The 26739-nt window shown below is 41.1% G+C and overlaps 3 protein-coding genes across 3 annotated transcripts; 2 read left to right on the top strand and 1 right to left on the bottom strand.

Moving 5' to 3' along the window:
- Positions 1-3242, top strand: tsfm (Ts translation elongation factor, mitochondrial). The gene is made up of 6 exons (XM_019271871.2): positions 1-127; positions 327-479; positions 897-1025; positions 1132-1254; positions 2375-2456; positions 2688-3242. The coding sequence occupies exons 1-6, from the start codon at positions 80-82 to the stop codon at positions 3080-3082; spliced, it is 930 nt and encodes a 309-aa protein (XP_019127416.2). The 5' UTR covers positions 1-79; the 3' UTR covers positions 3083-3242.
- A 1278-nt stretch (positions 3243-4520) lies between these two features.
- On the top strand, positions 4521-8238 carry myl6 (myosin, light chain 6, alkali, smooth muscle and non-muscle). The gene is made up of 6 exons (XM_019272105.2): positions 4521-4636; positions 4885-4912; positions 6623-6766; positions 6847-7020; positions 7193-7270; positions 7834-8238. Exons 1-6 carry the CDS (start codon positions 4634-4636, stop codon positions 7860-7862), a joined length of 456 nt encoding a protein of 151 aa, XP_019127650.1. The 5' UTR covers positions 4521-4633; the 3' UTR covers positions 7863-8238.
- A 743-nt stretch (positions 8239-8981) lies between these two features.
- On the bottom strand, positions 8982-20014 carry smarcc2 (SWI/SNF related BAF chromatin remodeling complex subunit C2). The gene is given in 26 exon segments (XM_019272098.2): positions 8982-11331; positions 11470-11836; positions 11930-12064; positions 12157-12320; positions 12409-12526; positions 12607-12668; positions 12745-12906; positions 13087-13345; positions 13429-13491; positions 13577-13786; positions 13789-13942; positions 14027-14140; positions 14237-14308; positions 14436-14566; positions 14664-14701; positions 14793-14846; positions 14933-15057; positions 15200-15444; positions 16600-16675; positions 16906-16975; positions 17078-17147; positions 17301-17393; positions 17658-17739; positions 17873-17958; positions 18050-18169; positions 19704-20014. Coding segments are annotated over 26 exon segments (3393 nt in total). The 5' UTR covers positions 19962-20014; the 3' UTR covers positions 8982-11266.
- Between the last annotated feature and the right edge of the window lie 6725 nt (positions 20015-26739).

The raw sequence follows: 26739 nt of genomic DNA, 5'->3' as shown, positions 1-26739 counted from the left end.
GACCGGCTCACGCCTGCGCGGCTTCCGTATCCAGCGTGGGGTTCAATGACATTTCATAAGTCACAGTTCATGTGTAAAGATGTCTTTAACGTTTCTGTTCAGAGCAATCACAAGAGACGCTGTCAAGGTGAGCACGTTAAGATTCACACTTTAGTCACGTGGTGAAGATTCATGAAGCTGATGCCTGTTTCTATGAGTTACCCTGCTGATTCATTCATGTTGATGTCTTTAAAACAGCTTGTTTCATTGTGACACTGTGTTAAAGTGTGCTTTTTTTTAAGTCTGCACACTGCATGTCACACCTCCTCTTCATCTGTCATCCTCAGGTCAGTGTCTGCCAGCATGTCCAGTCCTTACACACAGGCTGTCAGCTTCTGGCTGCAGACAAAGCCCTCCTGATGAAACTGCGGAAAACCACCGGCTACACTTTCATCAACTGCAAGAAAGCACTGGAGAAGTTTGATAATGATGTGACGCAGGTAAGCCATCCTCTTCTATCATCTGCACTCTGCAGCTTTTGGTGACAAGTGGCTGTGAACAATTGATTTGTTAGGATTTATACTGGTTTTCAGATGTTTTAACTCATATAATGTGTTAAAACATGTCTCGTGCACTTTCCTTATTTGGCCTGTGTTTGCTGAGGATGGCAGGGAGAGATAATTGTAGATCAGTAGTTCAAGAACAGGAGAAACCGGCCTGGGAAGTGTCATTTTGATACATAATGTTCATCACTGTGCAGACTCATCAGTGAGGGAGGTGTCCGAGACAGCTCGTTTTAAAAAATGTATAAGAACCAACTGTTAGAGCTCCTCGAGGAGCCTTTTCTCTGGTGCTCCTTCTTGTTTTTCTTTAAAAAATCCCATAACATGATTGATGTATTCTTGTTAAACTTTCAGGCAGAGAGCTGGCTACACGAGCAGGCCCAGAAGGAAGGCTGGAGCAAAGCGAACAAGCTGGAAGGTCGCAAAGCCAAAGAGGGTCTGATAGGTCTGTTTATACGGGATAAAGCAGCAGTTATGGTGGAGGTAAGAGCAGCGGTGCATGGATTTATTCATTTATTACAGTTTGTAGGACATGATGGCATTTATCAGTATCTGTTGTCTTTTTTTTTCGTGTCTTTGTTTGATGCAGGTTAACTGTGAGACGGATTTTGTTGCCCGCAATGAGAAGTTTCAGCAGCTGGTTAAGGATGTGGCGTTTGCTACATTGGCTCACCACCAGGATAAAAACCAAAGCAAGGCAGGATACGTGAAGGTAATGCAAATTTCAAAGAATATAATATGTAAATATATAAACATAAGTGGACAAGTACAGCCGACTCAATATGATATTTTGAATGGAAGATATTTCGACATCTCACACTAAAAACAGTGATGCTTCATATACACGATTACAGGTGTAAGCTCCACTTTGTAGTGAACGTTCAACTTCCATCCTCAGTCTTTGTTAACCAGGCTGCAACATTAATTCTCTTTATTATTATAAACATCGTAAGCACTTGTTTTGTTTCTGTCAGCCTGCTTTTATCACGAGGTGTGCACAAAATTAACATCATTGATTCGAGCTGTTAGTTTGGTGAACTGCAGATTCACTTTTAAAATGAATATATACCTTTTATCTTCTGGCTTTTATTTCTCCTCTGTGAAATGTCCACCAGGTTGGGTGGGAATCATTTATGCTATATAACTTTTTTTTCTGTCATGTACTCCATCAGGAGATGAAAAATATTAATCTTAATTACCCTGTGTGAAAATTACAAAAGGTATCCCTATATCTGCATAAAACCAAATTTCATGGAGGTCATGTGGAGCTGAAAGTTAAACTGTGATAAAAGTGTGTGATTCTGTGGAAGAGCTGCACACTTTGTAACCATGTTGATATGTCATTAAATAACAGCATGATGTATTTTACAAAACCTTTGACACTTCATATTTAAGTCCTGATGCTGATTTGCACTGTGTACAGTCTAATGTTCACATATTTCATTGTTGATTGTACATGTATACTGTAAATAACTGTAAATCCTGTCCATACTGCAATATTACCATACTTATATTTATACTAATAACTCCGTTTACACTGTGCCATATTGCCTCACAGATGTCTTTTGCTTGTATATATTTTTAGATTTGTATATTTCTATTTTATATTTTTTATATATATTTTTTTACATCTTTTACTATAATCATGTCCATGCTGTTTGGGATAAGAGAGAAACGTCATTTCGATGCTCTGTATGTCCTGTACACATAGCAGCATTGACAATAAAGTTGACTTTGACTTTGATATATATGAATATACGACTACTGTTGACTCAGGATGTCTCTGTTTTCTTTGCTCTACTATTCTAATAACGCACTCCGTCTGTTTTCAGAGTGTCCTGGCAGGTGATGAGTTAAATAAACTGAGTGTGGCTGAAGGAGCTTCACTTGCTGACCACGTGGCTCTCACAATAGGTCAGTAAAAATATGTTCATCTTTTTTTCTTGAAGTGTTTGATATGTACAAAGAAAAGAAAGACGAACAAACAAAGCCATAATTTGGTCCTTACAAGGAATGCGAGTAGGTGACGTTAAAATTAAAATCAATAATTCAGATCTAAAAGAAATAATTATTTACCACCTATAAAGTGAAACACACAGCAGTTTGTTACACCGTTCATTGAAGAACGTGTTTCTTTCTTTTCAGGTCGCCTTGGTGAGAACATGTCAGTGAAGCGGGCAGTGACAGTGGGCATCCCTGCTGAGTGGTGCATAGGCTCGTACGTACACGGCGGTGTGAGCGGCCAGACTGAGGTGGCCATGGGTCGGTACGGTGCCCTGGTCGTATTTCAGGGTGGAAAGGAGGAAGAACAGGAAGTTCTAGGGCGTAAGCTGGGACAGCATATAGTGGGAGAGGCCCCTGTATCCCTGGGAAACATGGATGATCTGCCCTGCGGTGAAAGTGAAACACGCCTCCTGCCTCAGACCTTCCTGGGAGACCCCAGCAGGACTGTGGCACAGTTCCTCCGGGGTCAACAGGCTCGAGTGCTGGACTTTGTCCGATTTCAGTGTGGCGAGACAGTCAGTGAAGAAGCAAAATGATTTATCTCAAACGATTCGTTAAACGTCTTTATGTCATACGAAGATGAAATGCAACTACCCATTCAGACGATCACACAGTGTCAATACATATGTCGGCCTACAACTGTTGGTGCCTGATGAAATGACCAATCCAATAATAAAATGTCTTTTGTTTTTTTTTCGTGAAAAGTCTATATTCATTTGTATACGCTATTCAATAAGTCAAATTATTAGATGAAGTATTTTGGATGGATGTATTTCTTCTTTTAAAAGTGAAAGGATGTTAAAGCACACTTTGTTGTATTATAAAAATAACCCATCAGATATAAGATAAGATAGACTTTAATGATCCCACATTGGGGGAAATTCAATTGTCACGGCACCTTGTATACATGAGATTGATAAGAAATTACATATATATATGAAATATACAGACAAAAATCATGAAGTCATGCTGGTGTTAAAGAGTCTGACAGCTATTTGAAAGAAGGACCTGTGGTAGACTCCTTCTTACATGGTGGGAGTAGCAGTCTGTTGCTGAAGGAGCTGTTTAAGGCCTCCACAGTCTCATGCAGGAGGAGAGAGGAGTTGCTCATGATGGATGTCAGCTTTGCTAAAAAAAAACTTCAAACCTCCTCTCCCTCACTTCCTCTATGGAGTCTAATGGGCAGTCCAGGACAGAGCTGGCCCTCTTTCCCCCAGCAGATGCTACCACAGTGTCATAGAAAGGTTTTTAAACAGAGTCCTGCACACTCCAAAGGACCTCAGTCTCCTCAGCAAGTGGTGACGACTTTGGCCCTTTTTGTACAGGACGTCTGTGTCGTCCTGAATACAGGTATCCATCCCATCTATCTATCTATCTGTCTGTCTGTCTGTCTGTCTGTGATTATTGCCCACAGATAGTCTAGACAAAGTCCAGTTCATATTAGTGGAAGACTGTTTTAAAAATTGGGATTATACTGGGGTTCAGGTGTTTTAATTCATATATGTGTATCCTGTCTTTTGCATTTCTCGTACATTTCCCTTAATTGGTCTGAGAGATAATTATAAATCAATAGTACAAGGTCAATGCTCATTACTGAGCAGAAAACAAAAAGAAAGGACGTTATGATATTATCTGTATCAGGTGTCCCATTTTTAAAAAATCTATAAGAACCAACTGTTAGAGCTCCTCGGGGAGCCTTTTCTCTGTAGCACTGTTAAAGGCTCCTTTGTGTACAAGAATAATAAATTCAACTTTGATACTTTGAATCCAGTCTTCCTTATTCAAGGGTTTTTCTTTAAAAAAAATCCCAAAACAAAGATTGTATTTATGTATGCCTCGCTCAGAAACAGGTGGAGGTGTGCTGGCTCGTCTTTTAAAGGTGCCCTCGGCCTGGAGCTGCAGCTCTGCCGCAGAAACTGTTGTACGAACGGAGCCCTGCGATTGGCTGTTGCTATACAAGCCGCGGTGACGTCACCGGTGATGTACCGCAGCCGGTGCGCCCTCAGAGCTTATAAAGGCAGGAGGAGCAGGAGGAGACCCCCAGTCTGTCTGTCTGTCTGTCTGTCACCTCACAGCCGAGCACCGACATGGTGAGTAAAAACATACACTTTAATCTGATTAAATTAAATACGTTTGATTAGATTAGTAACGAACAACACCGCCTTGTTAACGGTTTTAACGGTTTTAACGGTTAACGGCTAACGTTAGCTGCGTATCTCTCCGCCGGCCTTCAGCCACCGTCCTCTCTTTACCTGTAACTGCTGGCGTTTATAATTAATCACTAGTTTATAATCCTTCTTATCTAACTGTGCCTTTTTTTTAACCCTGTCGCATCCAGTCTGACTTCACAGAGGACCAGATCATGGGTGAGTTAACCCTAACACCTGATTTATTTAAATGTCATGTGAGCATCATCACCTGAGTTACCCTCCCTCAGGTAACTCAGGACAAGGCTGAGCTAAGCTGTGAGCTTCTACCTGTGTGATGATGAGGTGTTAAAGCCTGTCACGACTTACCCTGCACAAATCCAACCCCACAGTGTGTGTGTGTGTGTGTGTGTGTGTGTGTGTGTGTGTGTGTGTGTGTGTGTGTGTGTGTAACCTGCAGAAACACACTACATTAGGACGTGCATGCTTGTGCTGCAATATTATACACTTGGAAATGTCATCAGCAGTCATAATAAAGACAGGCTGCTGTGTTCATCTATGGATTTAAAGCTGTGCTTAATTTACATATTTATAAATTTACATATTGCATATCTCACTGTTACTTGGTTTTTAATCTACTGTTACTGTTATTTATTTCAAAGACTAAATTCTTTATACGGTTTCAGATTTACATACTGCATAGTTCACTGTTACTGTTTTTATTTTACTGTTACTGGTTTTATTTATACATGTGTGTGTATATATAGTGTTAAAATAGGATATTGTGGGGCGGTAGTGGGTTAAGCGGCCGCCCCGTGTGTGCAGGCTATAGTCCTCGCTGCAGCTGGCCCTGGTTCGAATCCCGCATTGGACGGCTAATTTACAGTGTGTCACACCCTCTCTCTGCTTCCTGTCTATCTTCAGCTGTACTATCAATAAAAGGCCAAAAAACTAATCTTTAAGAAAAAATAGGATATCGTATAGGTGTATGTTGTTAAAGTTTTGTTTTCTTGCTATCTCACTTACCGTTTGGGAGCTGCTGTAACAAAAACAATTTCCCCGCGGGGATTAATAAAGTATTTCTGATTCTGATTCATAAACGGACACTGAAGCTATTCTTTCCAAACAGCTACACATTGTGTACGTCGCCGCAGGACACCGGCTTCTTTGTGGCGTGGTTTAACATAAGTAATAAGCTGGAAGTGGTTTGAGGTGATTTTTAAGGATAATATTTGCTCCGATAATCACCACCCACATACACACACACACACACTGAAACTGACAAAGAAATAGCTGTAGGCGTCGGAGCAGTTTTGTGTGTTAAAAGTGTGTTTTCGATCTCAGTACTCAGGCAAAGGCAAAGCAATGTTTTACTATTAAAAGCTCGGGCAGAGAAAAGCCATTATGTGTCATTGTTTATGAGATGAATGCATCATCAGTGCTTTGAATGAGTACTGTGTTTCTGCTTAATCACATCTGTAAACAAGACTATTGATCTGCTCACCTGTACTTCACCTCTGAAGGTTGTCACAAGACCTGATCTCGTTTGGACACACACACGATGCAGGAAGACAAATAAAAATGTTTTTAGAAATTAACTCTTAATTTCTGGTCTGTATATAATCATGCAGGCACAGTTAGTTGTTTTCTTAAACAGCCCTATGGTGATATTTTTTTTTTAACCAAAGCTAGTTTTGTTGTGCGTCCTATCAGCTGATAGGATATCTGCCCACACTGCAGTGTCAGGATCTCTTCCTGGCATGCATCTTCTGCAGTGGTATCAGCTGTTCTTCCACGTTTGTTCAATAAAATCACACACACACACACAGTATCTGTAGGATTTAAAGCCCTCTGGTGAGATACAAAAGTTTGTGACTCATTTTATTAAGCTGAATCTGTGAGTTCTACCTCTTCGTGTCTCCATTTCAGAGTTCAAGGAGGCCTTCCTTTTGTTTGACCGGACGGGTGAGGGGAAGATCACCTACAGTCAGTGTGGGGACGTCATGCGGGCCCTTGGACAGAACCCTGTCAATGCTGAGGTGCTCAAGGTCCTGGGAAACCCCAAGTTGGAAGGCAAGCCTCTGATTAACCAGACTAAACTAACCTACTACATTATCATTGCATCGGTTAAAAGTTAAACCATTCGCCCGCAGAGATGAACCACAAGATGCTGGACTTTGAACAGTTCCTGCCCATGCTTCAGGCCATTGCTAAGAATAAAGACCAGGGCTCCTTTGAGGATATCGTAGAGGGCCTGCGTGTCTTCGACAAGGAAGGAAACGGTACAGTGATGGGAGCAGAGCTACGCCATGTTCTCACTACACTAGGTAAGCCTGCAAAGGACATCAGTGATTACTCCTCGTCTAGTAATCACAGCCGACCTGTCTGTCTGTCTTCTCGCCCTGCATGTCTTAAATAAAATCAGGTGGCTATCCGTACCAGACGTGCTCTCTGCTCTGTCGCATCTTTAAAACGCTTCACTTCTTCTTTGTGTTCCAGGTGAAAAAATGACAGAGGAGGAGGTGGAGACTCTTTTAGCGGGACATGAAGACGCCAACGGTTGCATTAACTATGAAGGTAAGACTGCCCAGTATGTGCAAAGATGTTCTCCAAAAGCTAAACAACAAAGCCAGACGGTATCGAGTAATGTGCCGTGCAGCGTGTCGCATGAAAATGCATGACGCTACGATGTTGAACAACAAGAGTCATTGTGTCTCTGTGTCACATGCTCACTGACTCGCTGTCTCCCAGCCTTTGTCCACCACATCATGAGTGAACGCTTTCTTTCGAGCTCAGAAACAGCTCAGAAACGTCCTGCACGTCCTGACACGCTGTGGCAGTTAAAGCAACTTTCTTATGCCCAAAGAATGTTTTGTTTGTTTACAACAAAAGCTAGAGAGTTACTTGTTGTTTTTTTTTTTTTTTCAACGTGACAGAACAATGAAGAAAAGAAAAACCAGGACAGTAAACAGATTTTTTGGATTCATTCAGCAGTTAGAAAGCTTGAAAGTAGTTTATTCTGTGGCCTCTGATGGGTGGTGGTGATCTCTTCTCTGATCTGTTGACCTTTAACCTGTCTGTCTGTCTTCAGATTAAATGACGTCTCGTGTTTCTCCGTCTCTCTCTCTCTCTCATGACAGAACTCGTCCGGATGGTGATGAGCGGTTGAGGATTTCACAAACACACTTCCAGCTTTAACTTTATTCCTAAATGTTTTTGTATCTTTTGTCTCATCTTGCCGTTCCGTCCACGTCGTCCTACCTTCATCAAGTCCGTGTTTTCTTTTTTTTTTTCTTTGACACCTTTTTTTTTTTTTTTTTAAATTTAATTTCAAAAGTGCCTTTTCTGTCTAATGTGAAGAAACCCGTTCATCTCATCTTCCTACAACGTTATAAAGCCTCACAGGTACAATCGGCAGCAACATTCCCTCCATGATTTTCACCTTTTCCATCTTTGTCAATCGCTTCGTCAGACTATGGATGGATATGATAATGTGACATGTTACATTTAACAGTATTGAATAAAAATCATGGTTTCCAAAGTATCTTTCAGGCTGTGACTCTTCTGCTTAAATGTTCAAAAACATTACACCACATTATATTAGAAAAATGGTAAAATCAGTCCAGTAACCTAGAAATATTGGACAAATATTGCCTGTTATAGTATTATCAGTCAACTTTTAGAAAATGCATATGTTGGAAATACTTGTAAAATATCAAAATGTAAATATAGATTACATTTAAACTGTAATAATCATGAACTCTGTGAACATCCATGTATATAACATGCATATAACTAATAAAAATGGTTCAAGTAACATCTTTACCCATCAAATGAAATGTTGACTTTTACTTAACTTGAGATCAAATCCAGAATAATTAGCAAATAAACAGCGACAAAGATTACGGTGGTGACCGTTTAAACAGATTGACAGTCTTATCAGTCTCCTCTCTGCTTGTCCTGGAGCGGTTTTAACTGTTTCACATGGTTCATATCAGCAGTTGGAAAACTGCTCAGTTGACATGAAGTTGTAGATGTTCAAACTTTGCTTTGAGCACAGATCTTGATTCAGTCAAAAGCTCAAAAATAAGTAAGAGTGGACTTGAGTTCAGATCGATTGAAGACGTTTTCGTTTAAGTGACAAAAACCTTCACTAACTGCAGACTGTGTATGTCATGACACACACAAACTGTTGTTTTTATAGCAAAAATAAAATCTAATATTATGGTAAAAGGATGTTAGTACTGTTGATTTCACGTTTAAGATCGGCATTTTATTCCATATTTTGCCATATAATTGACATGAAAACACCATATGAATACTGTATAAAATAGAGGTTTTGCCATTCATTTCTGTGTTTGGTACTTAATTGCCTGTGAAGTTGACACAAACCAAACCACTCTACACGACTCGTCTTCACATCTTTATTTTTTCCCCAACATTTTGTAATTAAAACCTGAACTTTTGCCTTTTTTTTTTAATACAAACTGCCAGAGTAACTGCCAGCACTAATGTGATGATTTTACTGAGGAAAAAATTGATATCTACTGTATAATAATAATCAATGCAACTGCTGCTACCTTCAGCATAGTGAAAAACATACAGAAACTGAACAGACACTTATTTCATATCACAAAATCCACATAATGTAGTAATAACACAGATAAAAGAAGTCCATTTATGCTCACGACTGTGGTGAGGTCTGCAATACTGGCTTAACGGACATTAACTCTAAAGTTTCACCATCTGACTGGATTATATTTCATGACACTGATGTGACGTGCCGTCGTGTGCAGAATGAAGCATGTTTTTTTTTTTCTTTTTTCATCTCCTTCAAACTTTGTGACACGCACAGCAAATGGCACTGAAAATAAAACTGAACTGGTAATGTGGTTTTACAGATTTTTCATGGCATGCGTTCACATACACACATGCTCACAGTCACATCTCACGCAGGTCCCGACGGACCCGCCTGAATCATACACAACAGTGGAGAGGGTAAATATAGGCTACAAAGGTAATAATATACAGTTACAATGTTGACATATCAAAGAAAGAAGATGGAAAAAACGGACAGTAAAAAATATAAAAATCGATAGGATAAAAAGTGAGGATATTGTTGCAGATATTAAGGACACAATTCTTCATTGTCAGCCGTTTAAGGTGCGAGCTCCCTTGTTTTTCGACAGCTTTAAACATTTCTTCTTCATGTGTAACTTTGAAATGCACCAGCGGAAAAAAACAAGCTGCTAAAAAATCCTCATAATTTCACAAGCAACTGCAATAAAAACTCACCGAATAAAATGTGAGATAAACATGATTATAAAAAACATTTTGGTTTAGCAAGTAACACAAATTATGGATGTAACACATATGTGGTCGCTGGTTGGAATTATTATTCCCAGACTGTCTTTTTTTTTTTCAGTCACACAAAACTACATTCCTCATAAAACTACAACCTGGATGAGTTCATCTAGATTTGCAAAAACATGAAGCTCCTCACTGACAGGTTTTTTTTCTCTCTCTCTAAGTGCTGTTGAAAGGAGGGACATTATTAAGTTATATTTAAAGAGAAGTCTCTTCAGGATGATGATCTCATGCTGTCAGTACTTTCAAATATTATCATTACAGGGCAACAAAAGCTGTCTTTGTAACAGGAAATCCAGTTTACAGTACATTTTCTCAAACTGCATCCAAACCAACTTATTGTAATTTCCACCTGGCTTCTGATTTGAACCTTTACGGACATTTCTCTCTAGAGAGCGAGAGAGACGTTGATTTTAGGCATGTGACCTTTAGGCCAGAGCCTGTGGAGTGACCGTTTGTCCATGTAATAGGATAAAATAGAAGGAAAAAGTAATTTTCCTGAATCAAGTTTTCCGAAGCCTTCTGTATGAAGAAGTATTTAAGACAACAAAAGGACGATATAAGTGCTAGAGTTCAATTTCATGGATGCTTCAAGTCTTTCAGTGAGACCTAGGGTAACATGTTAAAAGTGCATTTTTTTGTCTTACATATATTTCAATTAGTACCTACAGTACAGGAGAGGAGGAGGAGGAGGGAGAGATTATGAAACATGAGGCTTCACAAGCTGTGATAAAAACCATTGCAGAAAATAAATTTCCAAAACACTTAAAAACACAAGATGAGTCTTTTCTCTTCGTCTCCTTGAGTGCCAGCATGTCGGTAAGACCCTCTTAGTTTACCAGATCTCTGGTGTCAAGCTTAAAAAATATGAAGTGAGATGTTGCTGTCCAGTCGACCACACAGCACAAACAGCTTCTGTTCAGGAAAGTACGTTTTCTTCAATTGGAAAAAGGGGGGCTTGGTTTTTTTTAGTCAGAGTAGAGGCGGTTCTGATTTAGACATAATTTTTTTTTTCTTCCTCACATCAGTTGTCCTGTTGGGGGAAAAAAACAAAAACAAATACACAAAAAAACCCAAAAAAGCTGAACATGTAAAATGTGTTCTCTTCCTTCGGTTTATGACTTCTTCTTCTTCATTTTCAGATGATAACAGGCAGGATTCAAAGTGGTCAGAGTCAATCAGATTCTCTGGCAATTTATTTTTCTCTCACTGCGGAGGTGGGACCGGAGCCGAGGGGTGGAGTGTTTCCCCGGGAAGAGGGGCGGTGGGCTCTGTGAAACAAGGTGAGAAAAATGTCAAGAATTTAAACTAATCTGGAAGCTGTCGGGTTTTAGTATATAAGTTGTCCAGTTCGGAGGATTCAAATCAAGCTTACAGTAAGTTAGCTGTCAAAACTTCTTCAAACTCACCATGGAGTACAGGAGTAGTGCTGGAGCTGGAGTGGGCAGCTGGGGTCTGGCCTGGAGGGCAGGGGGGCGAGGTGTGAGCCTGACCCTGAGGTGGTTGGGACTCAGGAGCCGGGGCAGAGGTGGCCGGAGGTGCGGGGCTGGGGGCCGGCTGCGGCGCTGGTGTGCTGGGAGCTGGCTGAGTCGCAGTCGGGCCCTGCGGTGGTGGGCCGGCGACGGCCTGATTGGAATGAGGACCCCCCGCCTGACTGTGCTGCTGGTGCTGGATCTGCTGGAAGTGCTGCTGGCGGGCTCTCATCTCAGCGTATTTCAACTGCTCCATGTGGAAGGACTGACGGTCAGCCAGCAGCTGCTGACGCTGATACTCCAACTACACGCGAAGACACAAAAAAAATGTTAAAAGCTTCATACTGTGACTCTCTCTCTCACTGCGATACTACATATCCCAGAATCCCTCACTCACAGCCTCCCTCTCTCTGTCCATGATAGTTTCCAGTTCTTCAAAGTGTCGCAGTTTAATCTCCAGCTTCTTCATCTGGGTCTCCACCAGCAGAGCCACGAGAGATTTGATCTTCCTCTCTTCCACTGCGGCGAGGTGCTACGGAAAAAAAGTGAAGGAGAAACTTTAGACGAGAGCGAATGCGGGAAGGAAAATGGCGATGAAGGATCCAGCAAGTTGAGTAACTTCACCTTGGCCTTGACGGCAGCAGCGGCGAGCGCAGACGCAGCAGCGGTGGCCAGGTTCCCCTCTCCCACGTCACGCTCCACCTTAGCTTTCCTTTCTCCTTCACTCTCTGCTTCTCTCTGTCCCTCCTCTGTGCCCTCTTTTCCATCCTTCTCCTTCTCCCCATCGCCTACGAAAGAGAGAGAAAAAAAGTTTCATTTTCATCCACCTTTGACACGAACGCTGTGTTTTCCCGTATCTGAGATGAGTTTCCGTACCCATCTCGGACTCTGTTTTGTCCGCCTCCCTCTCTCCTTCTTCTCGTCCTCTTTCTTCCTCCTTCTTGCCGTTCTCCGCCTGCTTCTCCTCTTCCTCAATCGCTCCATCTTTGTTCTCCTGTGTGGGAAAGCGAACACGTCAGCAGAACGCACTCACAAATAAAAACAACATGACAGCACAACGAAGACGCGTCATACCTTCGCCTCTCTCTTCTCTTCGTTCGACTGGCCGTCGTTTTTGCTTTCATCGCTGTTTTCATCTACAAAAAGAGAGACGAAGACTTTGATTTCTCTGTTGTCGCATGCTGTATGTTGTGCTGTGTGTGTCCATCCTACCAGGTCTGTCTCCTTCCTCCAGGCCAGTGCCTGCGATGCCACTTCCCTCCAGTCCATACAGCGGATCCTGTCGGCCACTGACCCTCGCCGCCTCCTCCACCCGCCGCACATGGGCCTCGACAAGCGCTGCAGGGACTTCCTCCTTCATACGAGAAAACTCCTCTGAGATGCAGAGAGACAAATCAAGGTTATTATTGCAAAGCAATGTAGATTTGGGGATGACGAATGAGTGATTGAGCTTCTGTTAACGTAAAACATGAATTTCTTTATTCATATTGTAAGTATTGTTTTTGTTTTTGCCATTACGATGGCTGATTTTGGTGTCTTGTGCAGTGGATTCACCCAGAGCAGATTTGGCTGCAGCCGAAGCCACGCGCGGGTCGACGACAGAGGCGAGGAAGGCCACCGTGCTCATGACTGGGTTTCCCGCTTGGCTGAAAGGTATCGGCTGGTAGGCCAGCGGTCCCAGGGATGAGGAGTTGTCCTCTAAGTAAGGGTCTTCGATGGGCAGCCGCAGGAAGTGCAGGATGCACTCGTCTTGCGTACGGCTGCCCACGTGTTCTGAAACCTTGTTCCAGTCGTCCTTGTACATCTCCAAACCCTGAGGAAAGAGAATTTTTTTAAATTTTCACGTTTATAAAATGAATAATCATCACACAATTGATTCTAAGGATTATTTTTTACCTCGAGTAGTAGTAGTGTTTCTTGCTCTGTCCAGTCCCTCATGGAGCTCGCTGTACTCTTGCTCTGCACACAAATATCACCACCGCTTTAGCCCGTTTTAAATCACAGCAAGAGGATCATTCTGTCATGCGTCTTGTCAGACTTATACCTTTACGGAGCTGGTCTTCTTGCTGTACATGTCAGTCCGCAGGCCAAAGTTTTGCAGATCTGCTGGTTTATCCTTCACTTTATCTGGGAAGGACATCATCTGCTGGGTAGCAGGGGTCTGTGAGCACACAGTGACAGACAAATGTTTAAAACGACCCAGAATTTTTTTGCATGTGTCTTTTTGTCTGTGTGTGTGTGTGTGTGTATGTGGACCTGGGATGTCTTGGGCTGGAGGGGCACCAGGCTGGATGGAGTGTCTGCCAAGACATGGAAATGAGAGGTGGGTGGGGGACCCATGGGTGTGGGCCGGCTCTCAGAGTCCACCTGGTAGTTGATCAGACCCCACTGCTCCAGGAAGGCGTGGACTCTGCAGCAGAGGAAACAATAACTCTGTTATACAGTTCGACAGTTCAAACTCCGGATTGATTGGAAATATTTGGCCTCCACATACCTCATGATTGCACACACGTCTCCTGCCAGGTTCCTGCGGCAGGCGGTGGAGGTCAGGTACTCTTGAGGGTTCAGCCGGTAGGTGTCGATCATGAAGTTCCTGTAAGCCAGGTAACTAAAAGAAGGAGGAACAGGGATATTTTTACCACTTTTTTTTAAATAGCTGTAATAAAAATATTAATATTGTCTTGTGTACAGGTCAAACACTTACATCTCAGGAGTTTTGGATTTATTCTTTCCATTGAAGAACTCTGGCAGGGCTCTGCGCTCAATGGCATGAACACTGGAGGAAAATGATCACGGTGTTATGAGGACTTGCATCTGAATCACTCACTTCTCACCTCCTGTTCGATGTTCTCTGGAGCTCAGACATCTTTTAATCACTGCCAGAGAAAAGCACATTTTCTCACCTGTTGTAGTCGAACCAGGCGGCGTAGCTCGGTATAATAATGTGATGAGTTTGCTCGGTCACGTTGTCCTCGTGAAGGTCCGACCCTTTCACCGGTTCACCCTTCACACTCGGAGAGCCTTCCTCCTCCTCCTGTTTTTCGACACAAACAGGCGTTGGGGATGATTTATGGGTTTTAGTCTCCTCGCTGTAATGTTTCTCGCACTTTTTTTTTTACAAACGACCTTACCTTGCCCGTTGTTTCCATGGACTCATCCTCTTGCTCGTCTGTACACAGTGACAGTGAAATACAGCGGTTTATAAATGTTTTACATGCGTTAGCAATGCACAGAAAGGACACGAAAACTTTCTTACTCACCCATATCTGTTCCTCCCTTGACTGGAGTTGAATCAGAGTCTTTCTTGGTGTTGTCTGTGAAAAGAAAGTGTAACATCAACAACTGTTTTAAAGCCATAAAAGATTCATTTTTAACGGTAATCTTATGGTAATGTGTGTACTTGTCTTTGCAGGGTTTCCCTCTTCAGATGCCGGAACAGGCGATGCTTCATCCATGTCCTTACTAAGATCCTCCTGTTCCTCCTCCCTCTGGCCCCGTTTAGACTTGGTGTACGGAGTCGTTGGCCTGTCCACACACACACACACACACACACACACACACACACACACACAAAGGACAATATTTCACTATGTTGCACAGTGTCTCAGACACGGCTTCACCTATAGCAACACATGATTCCCGAGTTGCATCATGACATGCCACAGACCCTTTTTTGGTGTTTTTCTTCTTGCTCTCCTGAGGCGGAGGGGTGGGAGAAGGTGACGGCGAGCGCTTCCTCTTCTTCGCGCTGCCGGGCTTCTTGTCTCTCCGCTCGTCAGGTGTGGTCACCTCGTCTGTCAGGGTCTTGGCTGAGATCCGCTTCCTCTTAGGACAGCCCTCGCCCACTTCATAGTCCTCCTCGTTCATCCACTCGTTATACTGATCCAGGTCTAAAATCCACTTTGCGTGGACCTGTGAACAAAGACCATACAATGTATATTATATTATATAAATGCAAGATTTCAATATTTTCAGGAAGCAACTTAATCCACGGTTTAACTAAACAGTGCTGTACAGTCTGCACACTTTCTCAGAGAAAAACTGAAAAACATTTTGTGGAAATCACCAGAGATTTCATTTTAAACTGGCACATTTTAACCATGTGGAGTCGAATTGAAATGAAAACACCAATTCTGTAAGGAGTCCCACAGCAGAAATATTGTTGCTAAGAACTTTAGTGGGCGGTGTGCTGGATCCTCTTGTAGTTTTATGGTTGAAAAGGGTTGTATTTAGGCATTAATGGCTAAAATAAAGAGAACATTTGATTTAATTAAGCTTATTTAAGAGAAGGGACAGTGCAAATGAAATAAAAACATATGATTTTTCATCTATAGTCCTGGGCCTAAGTATTAAAAAGGCTTCCTAAAATGAATCAAAACCAGCACATGCAGTTTAAAGTTGAAAGAGTTTAGTGCAGACTGATGTTCAATGTAAGATTTTAATGCCTGATGTTTATTCCACAGAGACTTAAAGACAGCATGTAAGCTGCTTGTTACGTTGAACAGATATGTCATTCATAAGAGAAGGACGAGGGCACTAAAGGAGCCGTCACTGAATGAAAACAAATGCAAATTAACATTTAATGATGTCGTTTTGAAGTGGTGGACCGAGGCAGACTTTTTCACTGTGAGTAAACAGAACGACAGGATTCTCCATGACAGTGTGCTGATAACTGTGCGAATGCAGCTCTGAACGTTTGAATGCTTCACCGCTCTTACTATCACGTCCCGGTGAGCGACACTTTGAATTCACGACAAGAGCTTCTGAGTCTGCTTTTGAAATTTACGGCTCAGCCGAGCGCCAGAACGAGCTCTGTTGCCACAGAGTGCCACAGCGCTTCAATCTTAGAAAAATATGAGAATAGTGAAGCTGCCAAACTAAGGAGCTATCAGCTGTACACAGTCCCCTGACAGGTTTGTATAATAAAGTAGTGAATTAACTTTGTCGTTAAAGGCTCATGTCGTGCTGAGAAGCACATGACTTTTATTTTTAATTTCAGCCAACGTAAAGAGCATACAGAGACGAGAAACAACAAGCAACAACAGAACGTGACGAGAAATGAAATACCTTCCTGGGCTTTTCCGGGCTGGGAGGATCCTCCACAGCAGCTTCGACCTCGCTGGCTGGAATCCAGGTATCATAACTAAAAAAGGGGAGAGGAGCGAGGTCAAAGGTCATGGCAGGGTGAAGATTACAAGTTCGGGCTTGTAAAAACACCTCAGGTGGACCGATGTGTAACCTAAGCTTGTAGGAAAACAAGAATCCAGCAGCTCCGCCGCACGCTGTGTTATACCTCTCCAATAAGACAAGGCAGTTTTCAGTTAAGTGTCAAATGTTGAATGCTGTTCATATCTCTATAAACTCAGCACCGACCTGTCGGGAAAATATCCCCAGTGGAGCAGCACTTGCTTATCTCTCTTCATCACGGGACGCACCCACTCCTCTGGACCAAACGGAGAAGAAGAAATCAGCACAAAGATCAGTGCAGCAGAACTCACAATAAAAACAGTAAGCCGTGCTTAAACACGACATCTGAAAGCCTCACCCTCCTCCAGGCTCGTGGGAATGGGGACGACAACATGGGAGCTGGAGGCCTTGTCTTCAGTTACTGAGCCCTGCAACGGATAAATTAACACCAATTAACATATGAACCTCACATTTCAGCTGGGACAAACCAGCCAGACTTATGATATACAAATCGTTTTTGGAATCTGACTTAAATCTTAAAAAGTGTTCTGTCTGAAGAAATGACAAGACAACAAACAAACCTGATGTCTTTTGATGATGTCTTTCAGTTTCCCGAGCAGCTTCGGCTCGATATCAGGGCTCAGGTAGATGACGGGTCTTGTCAGGCAGTTGTTCTGAAATGAAGAAACGGGGAAAGATGTCTGAATGATTGAAACTGAGACATCCACAAGACATAAACTCAAACTCTGTCAACAGCTGTCAAGCTCTACAGGTTATGAGAGCGATGTGACCTTGAAGCATGACTGGGCTTTATCATTTCTATCCATAAATCTCAGACACTTTACAAGAGTATTTCTCTACAACGCTGCACTTTGACTGTCCAGGCAACGTGTTTAACAAACGTATATAAAATATAAAAAGCACTAAGGCAAGCTCACCTGCACTAAGGACTTCTCGATCGTCATGAACATCTCCACATTTCGGTCCATCCTCGACGGATTCTGGAAGTCAAACCTGCGCCTACCAGGAAATTAGACTGGAGTTACACATGAAACGGCAGCATAGCCAAACTCCAACTGGGCGCTGTAAAATAGTAGATGTACTACATATTTACATATATAAGCAATTAAACCAGCTGGAAAGAAAGTCTTACCATCCTTGGTCGCTCTTGAACTTGTAGGCGGCAGCCAGGATGTGGCAGAGAGCCCCTCCTGACTTGAAGTCCAGAAAACACTTCATCTGCAAACACGACAGCGGCGTCAGAACTCGGCTCGGTGGTGTGAAATCAAGCGTGCATGTGGAATGACAGAGATATAAAGAGGAGACATACTGGCAGCTTGGTGAGTGGCGGGTTGCTGACATGTCGGCCGAACACCTCCTCCTGGAACTGGAGCAGCTGGACCACCAGGCTGGACAGAGACTTGTTGGTGGGGGGCTCAGCCTGGATGTACTGAGAAGACACGGAGAGAGTCAGTCATGGCTGAGACACGTGACTGTGTGGATAGATGTTTTGTGTGATGGGAAGGTTTAGTTAGCTGTTATGCTTTGTTATATATGCTGCAGGGTTAAATGTTCTTTTATTGATACCTCTGGTGTGTTTTAGACTTAGCTGTACATTCACAGTGTGTATTTGAGTGAAATTTCATCACATAGGCTCAGAATAAAAACAGAAGACAAGGTAATAACAGTATAAATACAAAGTATGTTAGTATATTCATCTCAACTTGTCCATGATGCCAGTACTCTATAACATCTGTATACTGTATATATCCCATAGCATATTCATATTTACACCTGCACTATGTCTATATATCCTGTTCATTTGTACATACTCTGCACCTCTGGTTAGTATTTAAGTGTTTGTCACTTTGTGCAATGACAATAAAGCTGAATCTAATCTAATCTAATCTAATATAAAATAGAAATAAAGAAACAGAATAAAAATTGTGACTTTTTTTTCACAGAAATGTAGCAGCAGGATTTATTGTAGAGTGAAATAGACAGCATCGTAGATAGATAGATAGATAGATAGATAGATAGATAGACAGACAGACAGATAGATAGATGATAGATAAATAGATAGATAGATAGATAGATAGATATAGATAGATAGATAGACAGATAGATAGATAGATAGATAGACAGATAGATAAATAGATAGATAGATAGATAGACAGATAGATAGATAGACAGATAGATAAATAGATAGATATAGATAGATAGATGGATAGATAGACAGATAGATAGATACTTTATTCTTCAGTATAAACAGAATAAACTCTAAAGGAGGAAGAACACTTGGTTCTGCCTCTAAACAAATATCTACACATTGACTCTTGTGCAATAATAATAAATAATTGTGCATTGTGAAAAACTTAAATGAAAGTATGAATCCATTATTGTGTGTCTGCACAGAGGGGAGTCATTACACAGAGAAATGCTCGGTTCAATCGGTGTGTGTGTGTGTGTGTGTGTGTGTGTGTGTGTGTGTGTGTGAGTGTTTCCAGACACGCGGGCCACACGGCTTCAGTGAGTGAGCGCGCCGCGCGCCAACAGAGCCAACATCTGGATCTGAGCTTGCATTAGCACGCGGAGCTAACTAGCCTAGCAGGGCTAAAGTCAAACCCCCCTCCTCCTCCTCCTCCTCCTCTTCCTCCTCTCTTTGCTTCACAAATCCCCCCTCCTCCTCCTCCTCCTCCTCCTCCTCGCTTATGTGACTGTGAGCTCGGGGGTCGGTTTAAGCTGCGGTACGGTTATAAGGGGATGTCGCCTGCATCTGGATGCAGCGGCCGGCTCCAGCATCCTTTTGTATCCCGGCTCGAGGTAAACAGCTGGAGCAGCAGCAGCAGCAGCAGCAGCAGCAGCTCCCTCCCTCCTCTCTCTCCTCTTTGTCACTGCCTCTGCCCAATAGGTAAGTGCCCACGTTTCAGCGCGAAAGGCTGCAAGCTTTTACCGGATACGGTTACAAAACATGCGCTCGGTACCTTTTTGTAATTCTTCCCCAGCCAGACGCGGACATTATCAAACTGAGAAACGGTGTCAGACGCTTCGAAATATTTCACATTCGGGCCGCCGTCTTTCTTCCGTACCGCCATCTTTGCCTGCAGACTGCCAGTCTGTCGTCGACGTCGGCTGCCGCCCAGCGGCCTCGCTCCGGTGCTGCAGCCCGGCTGCACGGCCCCGCACACCGGGGCTGTGATGACCGGCACCGTGACAGCAGGTGGCGCCGCTGTGCAGAGCATGAGTTACACCACATGATGTGAGGGAGCAGGGGCGATGATAGGGGGTGCCCTGTGTGAAGTGGCTGAAAATAAACAGCAACATTTGGTCACATTCAGCTTCAAACTATGTTTAGAAAACTGGTGTGAATTTTTGAGAGTCACTTTTTTGCACATACAAACAATTTAAAAAAAATCAGTTATTGTAATTGTACAATATGTTTGTGTTGATTTGTCCTGTACACGTGACATCCATTGCACGTCTGTCCGTCCTAGGAGAGGGATCCCTCCTCTGTGGCTCTTCCTGAGGTTTCTTCCACCTTTTTTCCCTGTTAAAGGTTTTTTGCAGGCAAGTTTTTCCTCACTCGAACCGAGGGTCTAAGGACAGAGGGTGTCACTCCCTGCACAGATTGTTAAGCCCTCTGAGGCAGATGTACTTTGTGACTTTGGGCTATACAAATAAAATTGAAAATTGACAAACAAGAAAATTTGTCAACTTAGAGATATTTTAAATATTGAAATCTAAATGTTAAATATTAAACCTAAATCTAAATGTTAAATCTAAATCTAAATGTTAAATCTAAATGTTAAATGTAAATCTAAATGTTAAATTTAAATGTTAAACCTAAATCTAAATTTTGAATCTAAATCTAAATGTTAAATCTAAATCTAAATGTTAAATCTAAATGTTAAATATTAAATCTAAATGTTAAATATAAATGTTAAATATTAAATCTAAATCTAAATGTTAAATATAAATCTAAATGTTAAATTTAAATCTAAATATAAATGTTAAATATAAATGTTAAATCTAAATCTAAATTTTGAATCTAAATGTAAATCTAAATGTTAAATCTTAATCTAAATCTAAATGTTAAATCTAAATCTAAATTTTGAATCTACATCTAAATGTTAAATCTTAATCTAAATGTTAAATCTAAATCTAAATGTTGAATCTAAATGTTTCGGGTGAAACTAAATATTTAGCTAATATGCAAATTTAGATGCCGGTAACTAAAGGTACAAAAATAAAAGCTTGAGGAGGTCAGAGCGTGTTTATAGTGGCAAATAACAAATAAAACCCATCTTATCCGGGAAACTGACTCTTGGACATGGATTATCGTGATAATAACTACCTACAATAACAAACATGTTTGGAGAAACTTTATTTAAAGAGTACTTAGTGTCACTTTTATGAAGGGTGTGGGACTTATGACCTGTAGCCACTATAGCCAGCGACGAGGGGGCTCACTTTGACTGATCTGTCATGGTCACTCTGCAAACATGTCAATAAATGAATCTGCGTTAGCAGAGAATATCAACAGGGCCGTTCTGGTGGCAATACAAAATCTTTCCACAGCGACAGCAACCACCACAGGGCTACCACAGGCCACCGGTAAGTATGTTTTCCAGAGCAATGCTACGTGATACCCCTGTGGTAGCCCTGTGACAGATCAGTCAGCGTGAGTCACTTTACAAACGGCACCCCATACACACCAGGAATTTTGGGCCCCATGACAAAAAAAATCAAATTGGGCCCCCTCTGTGCAGCTGTTGTCCCCACATCTCTAGGACCTAACTATCCCATCAAAAGCTTTACATAACTCTAATCAAAGGCTTGCAACTGTTTTGTTCAATACTAGCAATAGCACAATATTTACTGCTGGTGATTTGTACATGCATGCAAGTCTGCATACAGTATGCAGTGCAGTTCACTATTTGATGTGAGATTAAAAGCCACCATAAAAATGAAAACAATAATAAAAAATTTATTTAACTTTTACTGCCCAAAACATTTCCTACTTTCTTTCTCATTATAGTGGTGCCGTAGGTGCAGAGAGTGTACACGGTGGTAGAAAAGGGCACAAACTAGATTTAATTCATTACTTCGTCTCCTGATTGTGACCTTTTTTTCTCACCTTGGTAACCAGTTCTTGACTTCCATCCACCAGAGGCTGAAGACCAAATAATGATTAACCTTCCTGCATGTAAAGAAAACACATTGAACAACATATAATGTCATAGCTTCCAACCCACCCGCTTCAGTGTTCCTATTCAGGTCTTGTTATGTATGACTCAAATCCAATCCTGCAAGACAGATGGCTTACTTGTTGCCACACAACAGTATATGTTCTGAAAACACAGTGCCGCTTACTGTGACTCAGACAAACGTTATATTGGATCACATTAGTGGGAAAGTTGTCAAAATACAAAGGTATGTACAGCGGCATGTGGTCTGTATTTTGGCTTAACAGCTGTCTCTTTACAATCTTGGTGTAGTCTGACGTTCCACAAAGTGCATAATGTACTACAAGTGGACGTTAAAAAAATATGATGCAGCCGTCTTAGTGCATTCCTGTCTGTCACTTTCTGCTTCGTCTCTGAGACTTATTGAGTTATTGAGATTGAGTAATTGCCACTGCCTTAAACAGACACCATTTAAATAATCAAAAATAATTAAAACAAACAAACAAAGCACTTGCTTGTAAATCTTTAAAAGAAAAAAATCGACACTTAATTATAGCCTTAGAAATGAACTGACCTCCTGCAGCCCAACCTGAGTAATGTACTGTACGAGAACCATGATGATGAGACACAGGCACAAAAAAATATATGTATAATAATAATTATGTGTAAGACTTAATGAATAAATCAATCAATGTATAGTCCACTCCACCTTTTATCAATGAATTATTTTATCAATTCGGATTCATTCAGAAGAGTCATGGTGTGACAGCAGATTTCCTAATCCTCTGGTTTTACCTAAATTAAACAAAACTTCCTGGCAAAGCACGAGAAAAACAGCAACTAAGGTTGTTGTGTTTTTTTTAGAGTAGGGATGATCATCGCATATACATGATGGTGGTTCATAACCTGAGAATCGAGACCCCCCTCCAAAGAGTCACAAGTTAAATCATAAATGATCAAAAAGAAAAGAAAGAAGAAAGATAAATCTGTCTCCTACCAAAAATAAGTAATATCACAGCCCCCCTCTAATATGTGCATGATAAATATACAACAATAAATTGTATAGAAACAAAAAAACTAAATAAACAGTCCCCGGCCTGTATGAATTATATTCCATAAATTATATCCAATATAATATCAGAGGACTGGCACAGAAAAAAGGACTTTAAATACACACGCAGGCTTTAGTACAAAAACCAGACGACATGAGAGAACAGAAATAACTGAAATATATAGAAACTGTCAGACTGTTTTCATGTCTCTGACCTTTTTACTGGTTTAGCCAGAGACTCAAATTAACCTTCATTAACAGAGAACGGAGGATACATAGGCGTGTGTGTGTGTCTATGTGTGTGTGTGTGAATCTTACATGACACAGGCTAATTTGTGAAAGTCCAGAGACAGCATTGAAGAGAGTAGCGCTCCTTGAACTAGTATTCCTCAGACTGTGTCTGTGTGTGTTTGTGTTTGCTCATGTGCGTGTGTGTGCATATATGTGTAACCGTGTGTGTGTGTGTGTGTGTGTGTGCGAGCGGTGCACCCGTCTGTGCTGAAGGAGAGAGAGTGAAGCCTATTGATTATTTTAATCCTCCTATTTGTGAGTCTGTGATCCTCTCGGCTCAGCCTTTCAACAGGGGGATTGCTAATGGGGCTGAACGCTTCCCTCCTCAGCCGCTCTCTCCCTGTCCAATTAACTTAACACTGGAATATGCGAGGAGGGAGCTCTGAGACTCACAAGAGGTGGGAGACACTGCTGAGATACAACCCTACCCACCACCACCACCACCACCACAAGTCCAACATCTCCCAAACCTCTCGCGTGCACCACATCCAGCAAGAACCTCCTCATCCAGAATAGTATTACCTCTCACCTCTAATTAAAAATCCATCTCCTTGTTTCATTCCTGTGAGGTGAGAACTCCCTTCAACCCGTGTTTCATTTTCACAGGGGGTAGAAGCAGCAGTGGGGGCAGAAACAAGTCTTATAATGGGAACAGCAAACCTTCAAACAGGTTGCTGTACCTGTAAGTCTGTCTCACCGCAGACATTTCAATTAGTGCTTACGCTCTCTACCCGCTCCTGAAGCTACAACTCGGGGTGCCAAATGTTTAATTCTGGAACTGTTAATAAAGGACATGCTTTATTCCACAAAAGTGACAATTAACAGAGAGACAGAGAGACGCCTGTCAGTGTTACAAGGGATTGTTACATAAAGTTTCAAATGACACGTAGGCTCAACACCTAATTATTGCAATTACTGCAAAAAAAATGTCTGTTAACAATGTGACCAAAATAAAGAAGCACCAAGAGTGCAATACAGAGCTGCCACCTCTGTTTATTTCACAAAAATCTGTGTATTTGTATGTGTCGTATCCAGATTTTCAGTCTACTTTCTATTATTTATACTCCACATACGTCTGTCTGCACGCAAAATAAATATACACACTATTATTAATGTTTTATATAAATATCTAAATATGTTTATAACATGTCATTTTAACCATGTTAATTATTCAATTAATAAAGAATAATTTGAACCCCACATTTGAAAAACAAACACCCTAAAAAAGTAAATCACCATGGTCCAAATGGAAATAAATAAAGGCTATTGAACAGGATGTTTGGTGATGTGTCATTTTTTTGTTGTGTGTGTGTGGATTCGGCTTTGATAAATAAATAAATAAAAAATATATAACTAACTGTTCAGAGCCCATTACCTACTATCCAAATAATACTGTACTCATTCAATCACATCCCTCAGATGCACCGTCTATACCTCAGTGGTTGAAAAGAATGAGCAGGGTGTTAAATATGAATCCATTTGGCAGGTTTTCATACAAAATACTTACAAAAGATAAAACCATTACAGCTGGAAGCTTCATAATGTGTAATGTGCATCTTGTTCAAATGAGAACAAACAATCGTGACTTATCATTTATAATCCCTGCTTACTTTAATGTATCAGGTTGAGATTGTGGATTAAATGTTCAATCTGTCTCGACCACGTTTGAAAGAAATGGCTACGCAAACTAATATATATCGACATGTCGTGTATATTACATTATATATATATATATATATATATATATATATATATCTATATATATATATATAATATATATATATATATTTTTTTTTTTTTTTACTTTTCTGCTTTTTTACTTTTAGTTTTATTGAGTTCATTAAGAGTTGCTAATTTAAGCACATAAAGACAAAATAAAAGGAAAAAATAATGTCCACAAAGTCAGATAATTTACAGCATTATTCTTTATCAATGGAGGAAACAAATATATGGCAAGTAGGTTACTGTTGTCTCTTGTTTGAAGTACTGGAAGATATTTGTGATTTCTTTTTCTTTTTTTTCTGGAATAAATATCTGAATCACTCATTGAAGTTTGACAAATGCTGCTAAAGTCTTGAGATCTATGTGATTAAAAAAAAACAAAAACACCCTGAGCAATAAACAAAGAAATGTCACAACAGACGTCAACACCTGCTGTGTTCTTGGTTTTCCTGCAAGAAGAGAGAACAAGAAAAATAACATTGTTTTTTTGTTTTTTTCTGACTCAGTGACAGCAAAATAATCCTGAATTTTCTTTTTTCTTTCTTTTTTTTTTTATTGTTTCCTGGTCTTCAAGGGCAGAGAAAAATCTATGCTGATTTCATACATAACAAATACACACAACTCAGCTTGCAAAGTACAGCGACAACATGTAGACTCCACACTGCTCGTGAACAAAGGTAACAGCGCCCGGAAAACACACACAGTAGGATGCGGCGTGGCAGAGAGGTTAAGTAAAGCCACTCAGGAGGAAGGTCCGTCTACAATATTACAATGTCAGAATGGGTTTTTTTCAATTCACAGCACAAGAATGTTCATCAGGAAAGTTCACATCCATATCTCAAGAGGGCACAGTCATGCTATCAGGCCTCAAAGCTGGATCTGTGTCCCTCGCTGGGACAATAAAGTCTCTGCCACACATTGGACTCTTCTTCGATGGCGCTAAATCTACAATAGATGTGCGTAAAGGAGTATTATATTACTAAGCATTATATCATCAAAAAAAATAGAATTGTTCAATATAATATTTTCATTACATCAACATATTTATAACTTTTCTGGATGCAAATTTTGAATCACACACACACACACGTGTCATGCTTCTGTTGTTCGTTTCCCACAGGTGTTTTCCCACCATATAGAATAAACCTCAGTCTCCATTTTAGGGGCTTTTTTTTATTATTTACAACAACAGTGAGTTTACATCCAGTCACATACAAAGATTTCCTGCATCTGCGTTTCATAATGTGAGTAACAACGTTTGCGTGGGCTGTCCGCGGGTTGAAGAGGTCTTCGTTAGAAAACCTTGCCAGATTGCAGTTTGTATCACGTGTATCCGTTTGCTCATGTAGCCTGGACTCACAAGGGAGACTGTCTCATGCATAACAAAATAAAAAATGAAAAAGATAGTGTAAGGCACAGAAAACCTATAGGTATGGCATATGGCAGTAAAACATCAACAACAGTCATCTGCGTTTCAAAAACATCTTTACATTCACAGTTAAATGAAAGGATTAGTTTGACACTTATATGCTTATTTGCTTTCTTGCAGAGAGTAAGATGAAAGGATTGATACCACCGTGCAGCATGTGTGGATTAAATAGATGATATATCATTATCTATCGGGCTTTAAAGGTTCTAGCAGTGAAATGAAGCCAATGCAGAAGTGCCAAAAACTGCAGTTCCTTGAACGGCCACTTGAGGCTGGCTCCATAAGTCCCCATGTTAAAATGTCACAACTTCACAGCAGAGATAAACATGTTTGCAGCCTGG

Source organism: Larimichthys crocea, chromosome VI (assembly GCF_000972845.2).
Source record: "Larimichthys crocea isolate SSNF chromosome VI, L_crocea_2.0, whole genome shotgun sequence".
Taxonomy (NCBI): domain Eukaryota; kingdom Metazoa; phylum Chordata; class Actinopteri; family Sciaenidae; genus Larimichthys; species Larimichthys crocea.
Note: the sequence above shows the minus strand (reverse complement) of the source record. Positions and strands in the feature narration are given on the sequence as shown.

Excerpts from the sequence above, each read along its gene's own strand:
- myl6 (XM_019272105.2), top strand. Across the intron at positions 4,913-6,622 it reads CACAGAGGACCAGATCATGG|AGTTCAAGGAGGCCTTCCTT; the intron begins GTGAGTTAACCC and ends TCTCCATTTCAG. Across the intron at positions 7,271-7,833 it reads CGGTTGCATTAACTATGAAG|AACTCGTCCGGATGGTGATG; the intron begins GTAAGACTGCCC and ends CTCTCATGACAG.
- tsfm (XM_019271871.2), top strand. The coding sequence starts at position 80 with ATGTCTTTAACGTTTCTGTTCAGAGCAATCACAAGAGACGCTGTCAAG. Across the intron at positions 128-326 it reads TCACAAGAGACGCTGTCAAG|GTCAGTGTCTGCCAGCATGT; the intron begins GTGAGCACGTTA and ends TGTCATCCTCAG. Across the intron at positions 2,457-2,687 it reads CCACGTGGCTCTCACAATAG|GTCGCCTTGGTGAGAACATG; the intron begins GTCAGTAAAAAT and ends CTTTCTTTTCAG.